General features: G+C 37.8%; 1 protein-coding gene across 2 annotated transcripts; it reads right to left on the bottom strand.

Moving 5' to 3' along the window:
* Window positions 1-261: 261 nt before the first annotated feature.
* LYAR (Ly1 antibody reactive) lies at window positions 262-10,850 on the bottom strand. Of its 2 annotated transcripts, none has more exons than XM_064449132.1 (9): window positions 10,726-10,850; window positions 10,086-10,277; window positions 9,046-9,160; window positions 6,975-7,082; window positions 5,477-5,560; window positions 3,249-3,585; window positions 2,867-2,971; window positions 1,884-1,969; window positions 262-1,567 (listed from the first exon to the last, which is right to left on the bottom strand). In XM_064449132.1, the coding sequence occupies exons 2-9, from the start codon at window positions 10,205-10,207 to the stop codon at window positions 1,433-1,435; spliced, it is 1,092 nt and encodes a 363-aa protein (XP_064305202.1). In that variant the 5' UTR covers window positions 10,208-10,277; window positions 10,726-10,850; the 3' UTR covers window positions 262-1,432. The 2 variants fall into 2 exon arrangements, with proteins under 2 accessions (XP_064305202.1, XP_064305203.1); XM_064449133.1 differs by lacking the exon at window positions 10,726-10,850 and adding an exon at window positions 10,557-10,691.

The following is a 10,850-nucleotide window of genomic DNA, read 5'->3' as shown; positions in this document are numbered from 1 at the left end:
ACTGTACCAAAACTATTTAGGATCTTAATGTAACAATACTTGCTGTAAAATAAATAAAGTGAGTGAAAAGATTAGCAGCACTGTATTAATTTCAGTTTCACCGACAACTTATTCATGTCCTTTCCTAAATTAAAAACAACAAAAGAAGAAATCTAAGCTCTTGAAATGTGTTAAAACAACTTTTGGAAGTTTCTCCATATCTGCAAATAGTTTTTATTCTATTTATCTCCAGAGCTGTTTTTATGAATTAACAACAAACACTTATTGAAGCGATCTGAAATTTATTAGGTATTTTTATTGCAACTTTAATAATAAACAAGACAAGTATGTACTCAGAAAAACTGGACCCAGTGTATCAGTTAATTTTTTCATATTTATACTTTTAAAATATTCAATATTTCTATAAATTCAGATATTTTCATTATGGAGTTTTATAAAAGTGTATCTCTTGAAATCACTATGCAGTTTTCCAAAACACCGTACCACCTACTACAAGAAATTCTCACTGGCTTTCTACCACTGTTTTTAACAGATTACTTCATGGTAGGAAACTCTCTATCTGCAATTATTTTGCATTTCATTAAAACCCTATAGACTTCAAGTAACTTTCCCCAGGCAACATTGTCTCTTACAGACGTGTAAGATTTATGGCCTGCCTAAATTTTTTTGGTGACTGCAATATAACAGCCCCTTCAAATTTTCTGTAATCTGTGGATTTAATATACAATCATAAAGTGGCAAGATTTATTCCAGTTAAGGTGGTGTTTTAAAGTAATTAATTTCATCAGCCAATTTTTAGTGCACTTATACTGAAGTCAGTTCCATCACTAATTAAAGTATGCAGTAGCTATGCATATATAGGTAACTCAGTCTTTAGATTTTCACTGAATGTGCAATACTACATACACAAACTCGACAGACACTTCAATTATGCCTTTTACAACACAGAATTAACAGGTTGTTAAAGCCTGCATATACTAGCTACAGTGCATAACAGGGACATCAGTCATACCATTTTGAATTTTAGCATAACAAAACACGTATTCCATGGCTGGTTTTTCAATATGAAAACCCTGTTTGCTGTTACAATAGTTTCTGCAAAAAAACCCCACACCCCAGGTCCTGATAAACATTCATGCCTGTAAATTATATCCACTACTGGCAGAATTTTAATACAGTAGGCAGCAATTATTTTCAATGCTTCTTAGAACTTGTACCAAAAAATACACATCTTCCATAAAATCAAAAAATAAAATATCTGAAAATGTTCTGTGATATATCTATAAAAAGAGGAGGAATCCAGTCTTAAAAGTTAAATTCTGCAGTCACACATACAATTTAAATTGAGACCAATACATATTTGTACAGCTGACAGAAGACTGACTCAGTCTGCAAGATTAAAATACAAAGGTTATGAAAAGTATGCAAACTCTTATTTCAGGAGTTTAACTTTGTCCTTTAAAACCTTAAATTTGGGATTGTTATTCACTTTCTTATTAAACAGGACTAGAATATCCTCTTCTGATTTGTGATGTTCACCAGCTACTGCGTAATACTGAGCTATAACCTGCACAAAGACAGAGGAACAGTTTTGAGTTAGTAAAGATGATTCTGCTTTAAGCAATAATACATTCATGTTACTGTATCAAAAATAGCATGGAATCTATCATGCTATTATTCCTTTGCAGAATCGGCACTGAATTTCTTCTGTAGTCCAGTAAGCAATAAAGAACATGTCCTTCAGCTGACATTCTGTCTACTGATATTCTGTTAACTAATGTCAAACTGTTTTGTTTACGTCAGGCAGGATTTCATGAACTTAAGCATTACAGAAAGAAATTCACAAGACCAAAGGAGACTAAAAAAAACATGCTGTACAGTACCTTTTTTCTTAGTTTTTTAATTGAAATTTCATTGTCTGGAGCCTGTTTCAGAACAGCTTTGATGGTTCCCTTCCAGTTGAATTTACCTAGAAAATAATTAGGTGTACAACATCATCAGTAAAATCAGGTATTTCCAAGTCTCCTTCTCTAGTAGGAACCAGCCTTCAACCTCCTAATTCTGGAACAGGTCAGCAACCACAATAGTTGTTATCTTACTGGCCCTACAGCAGCCGGGTGTCTTAAGCATAAAGTCAGGTGGGCTGTTTCTGACGACTGTAATAGGATAGACATGAAGAACCAACTTGAACAAGTAGGGTTGCTTTCACTTAACTTCTATGCTTCAGCTATTACGCAGCAACTCTTACATCATACAGGAACAGTTGGGAAGATCCTGTCTCCTCTCCCTTAGAGCACAGGTAGGTAGTGAATTTCACACGGTACCCCCTTCCAGAGGTCATTAATTGGTAGTTGCCAAATACACAATCTGTATGTTCAAGTACAGACTTTCTCCACCAGCAATAGTGTGTTGGGTGATAGGTATGAGTAGGTTTATCTAAGCATAAACTAAGGTCAAACACAGCTGAAGTCCAATTTATGATTCACTGAGCAAAAATGGGGATATAAGAGATAAAGACATGCACAAGAGCCATTAACCTTTTCCCTCTTTGCTGGCTAATGTGTATGGCAGCAGAGAAGAGACCTGCTGCGGTGAAACAAATGTGCCAAATTCCTCACTGCCCAGTGAAAGCAAGCGGAGCCAAAGGTTGCCAGCACAGCAGAAGCAACAAATGAGAGATGTAATTCAGCGTCAGGTGTTAAGTGTACTTATTCTGGAACAGATAAGGTATACTGAATATACACATGTATATGTATACTGAGGCACAATTTATTTCATGGTTTGCTGCAGAAGCACTGTATTTATATTCTGCACTAGGTCTTTTGCAGAATAGTTTTGTAACTATCTAAACTCCATCTAAGAATACCTTTATCTGTTCCCACGTTTTCTTCGTTGCCATTGGTGTTTTGTGTTTCCATGTCTTCTGAAATGTTTTCAGTTTTCATTCTCTTTGTTGTGATATGAGGTTCCTCTAGAGATGGGATTGGATAAACATACACAAAAAATCATAAATCTAGAAGAAAAGTTCTGACGTGACTTCAAGTTTCTGTTCTTGTAACGTCAGTTTATATGTCCTAGGAGGTTGAGATTTTACAAAAGGACTGCGAAACCACAGCGTTAAAAAGCAATCTAAATTGTATATGTAACTTACCACTTAGAAATTCTACTTAGGTAGAATTGTTGAGCTTTAAGGCACTGAGAAAAAGCATCCTGAAAACAAACAAGAATATAAGGTGTAGGATGGATACCTTCCACATGTTTGTGTTTGCGTTTCTTTACATTGGTTTCCTCTTCCATTTCATGCTGATGGCCGTTTCCATTTATTTCAAATTCATTCGCCAAGCTCTGCTTTCCTTTTTTGGACTTTTTACTCTTCTTTACTTCAGACTGGTTTTCTAATTTCAAGTCTTTTTTCTCCTTTTTTGTGTTCTTTTGTCTCTCTTCTTTTCGTTCTCTCTTATTCTTTTTCCTCTCAATTTTATCATCTGTAATTCCATTTTCTTCTCCCATTGTTTTTTCCCCAGTTTCTGCAGACTGCCTCTCTTCCTTCTGTTGTGGTTTGTCGTCTTCTTTTTCACTCGAAATCTTTTGTTGAAAGACAGATTATTACACTTTTTACATGCCTTTTTTTGACATTGCAACTTCTCTCTACTACATAATTCACGAAGAACACTAACATCCTGAATTCCCTTAAATTGCTTACATGTGGTGATACCTGTTACCTGAGAAATAGCACTACAGAGTGTGGCTGATTTTTCTTTTAACTTAACAGCCTAAATGCTAATTACATTGACATCACAGAAGAAATGTTATCTTACAACATATATGGTTTCTATTTGAAATAATTGTCTATGTGTTTTTTTAACGTATTTGCTAAATGTAATTAATTGAAGGGAGAGACAACTCTGATTTACACAAAGATACAGCATATTACAGCACATACAGAACCTATTCCCAAATATTCAGCCCTTGAATAATAATCTTAGCTTCGCCACCCAATTCCCTGTCTGGGACAACAAACTATTATTGCATGATGTCAACAAAGGCACTGCTGTTTGTTTTAATTGTACTTTTCTCACCTTAACCTATTTGCTTTTCTTTTACTGTTCCTGGGCTTATAATAATTTTCTTGTAGAATAATTAATAAATTAATGAACATTTTAATTTTTAAATTAAACTTTAATAATTAGAAGTGAAATACAATTACTGAAACGTAAATGTGGCTTTTTAGAAAGAGAATACATTTTTATACAAGCAACTTAATACCGACATGTTTTTGTAAAGAGTAATTTCACTTCAATTTGAATTGCACTTAAGAACTTCCTTGGAGTACACACACTTCAAGGTATGTATTACAAAGAACATCCTGAGATGTTTTTAAGAACTCCTAAAGATGCGTTGAAATGATCTGAACAAAAAAGTTGTGTTATATGTTTTGTTTTAATGCTATGTTCTATGGAAAATGTAAATTGTTTACTTGTGTTTAAATAAAGTAATTGCTCAGATTCAAGATTTATTTTTAAAAAAAAATCAGTTTAAAGCCAGAGAGAACTGCTTATGACTTCAGTGATGTTGTATCGACTGAGAATTAACGTTCCAGCAATTGAAATTCAGTGCCCAGAGTTTATGTTAGGTTCATACCATTTTAAAAAAAATGCATCTCTTTCCTTCCTGGCTCTTCTATTTGGATTCTTCAGAAAAACTACCAATAGATTTAACCAGAATAATTGAATCAAGAACATGAAGCATAGTCAACAAGGGATTAATGTCAAAGCCAGGCCTGTGCTCTTCCTCAAAAGAATCTGGGGGGAGGGGGAGAGCAACCTTTGCATCAACAGAGAAGTAAGCTTCTGTAACAGCTTTCTCGAGCAGTAATAGATGTAAATAAACAATAAAATCAACACCCTACCAAAACTTGCTAAGCTAGTATTGAAATAGCAAAGAATTAGGCACTGAGAAGAAAGGTCAGTGTGAGCCCATGATTTGGACACAGAAGTGGGAGGAATTTGCACCACAAACTGGAGGATCTCATCTCTCTCCACTAATAAAATAGATAAACGAGGTGCTGTTAATTTCCCACTCCAATACATGTAAATTTGAGGCCAATAAAGTTCTGAAAAGATGTTGTTTTATTCCTTCTTAGCGTGTGCTAAAAGATAAAGGTAGTGTTTTCCCCTTTCTTATGTACTAATAGCATAGAATAAAGTTAAATTAGCCTTCTGATTATCATGTCACAATCATATCACTGGGTCAAAGTTTTTAACCACAACCTGCCCAGTATGCACAACTACTTCAGCAAGAGTATGTTCCACACATCAGCAATTTAGTCTAGGAATATTACATTATAACATAATCCATTGTAACAATGGGAGACAATATTTCTGCTAACATCTACAAAGGGAGTCTGAAAGGTTTTCCTTCCAGCACTTTTGACTGCATTCCTGTGGTACGATGTTGTACGTCTAACTTAACTTACGTTTCTGGTTGCTTCAGAGAAGATATCCCACACCTGGTCTTGCAAAGTGCTGTCAGTAATTCTCAAACTGTTCTTCATCCAGTTCTGTGCAGGAAAAAACCAGTAACTTGAAAGGTGCATCTCTGATTTTTTCTTGATTACCATGTATTTGGTTCTTGTTTTTATTCATCTGAGAATCTCATCACTTCTGATTAAGATCTGGTTAGACATTTACAAATCTCTTAAAACTCCATGCGAAATTGTTTTGCATAACGCCTGTGTACTGTTACAAGGCTATACCGTGCCCCTCAACTGCCTCACCAATAGTAATCCAGAAGAGGTAAATATATAGAAAAGGTAATCCTCAAGCTTTTGAATACAGCTGGTTATGTTAATGTCCTACCAAACCTTATGATTGTTCCCATGAGTTAAAACATTATGGATTCGATCTTATTTATTTATAAGTGTACTGGACAGATGGTCATGCTTCTAAATGGACACCGTAGTTTATTACAGAAAAGTAAAATTTAAGTAAATACCCCAGTGCAAACATCTGAAAATTTTGGGGGTTACTGCAGGAGTTCCTGCTGAAAATGAAAACAAAGCAGTAAGTTTCTACTTATAATATGCTCACTCTATCAGCAATAGATCGACTTTCTGGAATGTGGAATTCTAAGTAAAACCTAATGTAAAGATTTGTGCGTTGCAATGAAAATCCCAGGAAAGCTGCATTAGTAAATTGGAACAAGGAATTGCAAAAACCTTTGATCTTCCACTGCAACATAGCTCACCAAAAAGAAAGAGGCTTCTTGACAATATCACTTTCCCTGCTTAGAACATTAATTTTGTAGAAAAGTATTCTAACCTCCAACTCGCTAGCAGCAATTTCTCCACAGCTCTATTAGGTTCTATCTGAGTGCTTTGGAAGCAATCATGATCTTCTCAGCCTCACAATCTGAGGCACAGAACAGGAAAAAGGAAGAAAAAAAAAAAAAAAAAGAAGAAAGGCCAGTTCATCAGTAATTCTTTACTGATGCCACACAAAACATTTGGAATTTGCTTTGGCTGTGATGCAAACTTTAGTGAAGCATCCATTGTGGGAGATTCTGTCAGAATACTGAGCAACAGGAAAACTTTCAAGAGTTGTATCTTGCCTTTACCAGAAAGCACAAAGCCACTGAAATAAGACTGCTTTAAAAGTATGTCTAAGAATTTGGACATTCAATAGAAATCGCAAATAGAAAAAAGAAAGGTATTAGAACAAGAACGAGCCTACACATGGAGATTACCTGAATGGTGAGTCTGGCTTAATACCTACTTAAAATGGCACACAGAGTCCTTTCAAGCAAGATGGATTTTACAAACCTTGCGTATTTGAAACTCAGCTATTACACCATCTATTTATCAACACCCAAATAAGCAATTTGTCCCACCTTTTTTAAAGGAGACTGCCATTCACTAAGAAAGTCTATTTTTAAGCTCACTGCATGGATTACTATAAATCTCTATTAAAACATACCTGAAACTTTACTTTTTTTCTTGGAATATTATCAAAGACACGCATTTGCTCCAGAATGTTCCGCACTTTAGGGCTTATGTTTGGCTTCTTCATAACTTCATGAATTTTCTGAATGCAGAAAAACAGAATTAAATCAGCAAAGAAGCATAACGATCAAATGATACAAGCAAGGTATGCAAGTCGGAAACACATTGGACAGAAATCGCCCAGTACCCACAGGCTGTATAGCCTGCTTGAAACAACTGTTCAATATGCATGGGAAAAACACTAACCTTTGGTATCACAGATCATAAGATACGTCAAAGTTATCTATATAAATCTTTATATAGTAAGTGGAGGCGGGCAGGACTGCTCACCAATGCTTTCTGATGTACAAGTTACAAGCTGTAATAAAAAACTTTTAGAAGTAAAGTAGCATAAGGGCTTCTTGCAGCATGAAAAAGACCTGCATTAAGAAAAGCAATTGTCAGCTGACTGATTTTTGCAAACTTCAGGAATTAATTGTGAAAAATCAGGCTAACTTTGAGACCACAGTTTGACATACATTTCTTTTAGCAGCAGTTCCAGCTTCAACAAGCATCAATCCCCATAAAACAGCTCGGGAATACTCCTGTGCTATGGGTGCCAGCACAAGAGAACAGAGGAGGTTAGGCCAGGGCCTCAAGGCAGTTACCTGAAGAGCACTGCTGCTTGAGGGGGAAAAAAGGCTCTGAGCTTCCCTTTATTTAATAAAGATGTAGCCACTGGGCACTGGAGAGCCTTCCTGTACTTCTGAAAATCTGTTTACTGAAAGGTTTTGCAGATGCGTTAAGACTACCAGAAAAGGTAGCTCTGTAATAATCCCTCACCTTTCTGTGTAGAAAGTACTTACTACTGAGGAAGGCTAACAATTTTCATAAGCAATAGCATTCACATCATACTGCCTTTAAACAACATATGCAAAGAATATTTAATCTCAACAATGGCACTAATCTGTTTACTTCAATGGCATTATTTGTATGCCTTGAGTATGCATGAGCTTAGTACTGTGTTTCACATGAGATAGAAATCAACAAATGCGTGGATAGTGATCTAACTAATTATATCTAATGGGGTTTTAAAAACGTGTTTGAGAGTTCCTTCCTAAAACTTTTAAAGGAAACTAACAGCCATAAGAGGGTACGTTCTTGCATAGGACAAATAACTACCTGAAGGGTAAGACAGAAAGGGTAGGAGACATTTCCTGCGGTCCATTCTGCACTCTCTGCTGTTCAACATATGTACGAAATATCTGAAAAGATGGCAGGAAAACTTTCCTGATGATATGAAGCTATTCAGGCTGAGGACTGTGAAGAATTCCAGTAGGATCTTATGAGAATGAGTGACTAAGTAATAAAAAACTGAATTAAATTCAACACAAATTCAAGTAAAGCAGAATGCATAGGAAAAGCAATTTTAACTTCAAATCTAAAATGGCAGGCTTTGAATTGAACACTGGAGCTTAGACACAAGATCTTGGGGTTAAAATAGCCAATTCTGTGCAAATGCCAGCACAATGATCAGCAGCTGTGAAAAAAAAAAAGTACATAAACTGACAAAAGTCAGTAAGAAAGGAATAAAGGACACAGAAAACATCATTATGACACAGAGTAAATCTATGGTTCATCCGTATCTTGAATAGTGCATGTAGTTCTTTTGACTTCAGAGGACCAAAGATATCATTTACATATGAAGAACAACTGAGCAGGACAGGACTTTTCAGCCTGGGACAGAGACGATGAGATGGACAGGGATGCCTGACAGAGGTCTACAAAAGTGTATGTGGTGTGAAGAGGATGGACAATGATCAATGCCTCTTTGTATCTAAGAACTAGGGAACACGAAACCAAAGTAGTAGGGGACAGATTCAAAACAAACAAAAGGTGTGTTTCTTACCAGGACAAGCAATAGACCTACCAAGGAATTGCCAAAAGAAAGCGGTGGATATTGGGAAAAAGAAATCTCTGCTTTGATCCAGTATAGCCTCTCCTGTGTTTTTAATGATTATAAACAATAGTTAATTTATCCTATCCATATATAGTACAAATCTTACCTGAATCCACTCCTGTTGCTTAGCATCTCCTTTGTTAGTTTTGGCTTCAAAATCTTTGCCACCGTATTTCTGGTCTTCACTTACGCACTTCACGTGTTCCTTATAATCGTCACCCCTGAACACAGGAGATTTTTAACTGTAGTTCACTGAAGTGTTTCAGTCCTTTGAACTATGCAAGACTTACATAATGAACAAACTGAAGTAACAGATGATAGCATCTAATATTTAAACCTTAATACTGTCAACGCTTATATGAGTAAAGTTTTAAAGTGCTTGAAGTATGTAAGACTGCTGACATTTCTGTCATCCTACAGCCTTCAGTGAAAATTTCTGATGTGCAAAATCAGATGTCTCCAGTATACCACTGCTTTTATTAATGACTCTATAACTTTTGCACATTTGTACATGTACCACATGCACAGCTATTAATGCGTATCTGTGTTTTTAAACGACATGTTTTAAAATTGGAAAAGCAGGTGAAAAATGCTTGCAAAAACCTAATTCCTAAATATAGATATACTAATGTGGTAGTGTAGTTCTGACCAATATGTAAGTGTCCCCAAAAAGGAATGAATAACATAGATCTTAACCTTTTGTCTGTGAAGTATTGAGCAATATAATCGTTATTTGAGGACAAAGGTATCTTCTTACACAAATTCATACGTTTATATTTTGAAAGTAGATAGTAGTGCTGCCTTCTTCTGAGTTCTGAAAAGTGACAACCAAATTCAGATTTGATGTTATTGCCAATATCACTCTTTCTGCAGTAGCAGAATAAGTAACAGTTGATGATCAGAAGCTGAAAGCACTGTCATTTGTAACTGCACAAGAAATTGCAGCTCTTTACTGTTTGCTTTAGTTGTCCTTGCAGCTCAAACTTGGATGATTAAGCTTGAAAATATATAAACACATGTATCATTTTAGAATACAAATATGAATTATCCAGAAATTGCCAAATTTAATTCTAATACACTATAGGAAACTTGTATTTGTGACAACCACTGCAGACTGAGCAAGGCTAATTCCCCTCCTTTACCTACCAGAAATCCTTGCCACAATCCATGCAAGAAAGGCACTGGCAGTTTCTGCAGATGTTCACATGTTTTTCGACTTGTGCTTTCTTCACAGATTCTCCACATGCGTTGCATGTGAAAACTACCATGTTGGTGGTGAGCCACCGGTCGCTTCTGTGAAATGGGTACAGTCTTTTGCCTCCCCGCACAAGCACAGCCCTAGAATATACAAAGAGGCGATCTTTTATTTACAGCTTGAAAAAAGCACTTGGATGGCCGAGAACAGGCACAACCGTGCGTCCGCCGGCAGCAAATCGAAGCAGTTGATTTTGCAGGTGCAAAAGTTCGCAAGGGAAAACTCGTTTCGCCCGATGCCTTCAGCACCAGGGACACCAGCAACCCGGACACCAGCAAGCCCCCAACCCCGCCGCCCCACGCCGATACGCTTCGCAGGCGGCGGTTCTCGGTTCCCCGGCAGACAACCCGCGCCCCTCTCACCCGCCTCCGCCGGGCCCGGGCCAGCGGCGCCCCTGTGCGGAAGCCGCCCGGGGGGGCCCGGCCAGGCGGGGCGGGAAGGCCGGCCCGCCTCCTGCCTCCCTCGCCGCCGCCCCCGGGCCCCCCCGCTCCCCGACGGCAGCCGGTTCCCTCGCGCTGCCTCCCCCCCCACCTCCACCGCCGCCTCCGACTGCCGCCCCGCGCGGCACGTGCTGCTGCGCCGCCGCCCTGCCCCCGCCGTCCCTCCCCGCCGCCGCCGCCGCCGCCGCTCTGCGCCTGCGCGACCACCGCTCCGCC

Source organism: Phalacrocorax carbo, chromosome 4 (genome assembly GCF_963921805.1).
Source record: "Phalacrocorax carbo chromosome 4, bPhaCar2.1, whole genome shotgun sequence".
In the NCBI taxonomy this organism is placed as follows: domain Eukaryota; kingdom Metazoa; phylum Chordata; class Aves; order Suliformes; family Phalacrocoracidae; genus Phalacrocorax; species Phalacrocorax carbo.
This window is presented reverse-complemented; position numbering and strand designations above follow the sequence as displayed.

What these genes read in the sequence shown, in the direction of transcription:
- LYAR (XM_064449132.1), bottom strand. Translation starts at nt 10,207, where the DNA reads ATGGTAGTTTTCACATGCAACGCATGTGGAGAATCTGTGAAGAAAGCA. An exon ending in GATTGTGGCAAGGATTTCTG is followed by an intron (nt 9,161 to 10,085) that starts GTAGGTAAAGGA and finishes TCCTGTGTTCAG; the next exon opens with GGGTGACGATTATAAGGAAC. An exon ending in TCTCTGAAGCAACCAGAAAC is followed by an intron (nt 3,586 to 5,476) that starts GTAAGTTAAGTT and finishes TTTCAACAAAAG; the next exon opens with ATTTCGAGTGAAAAAGAAGA.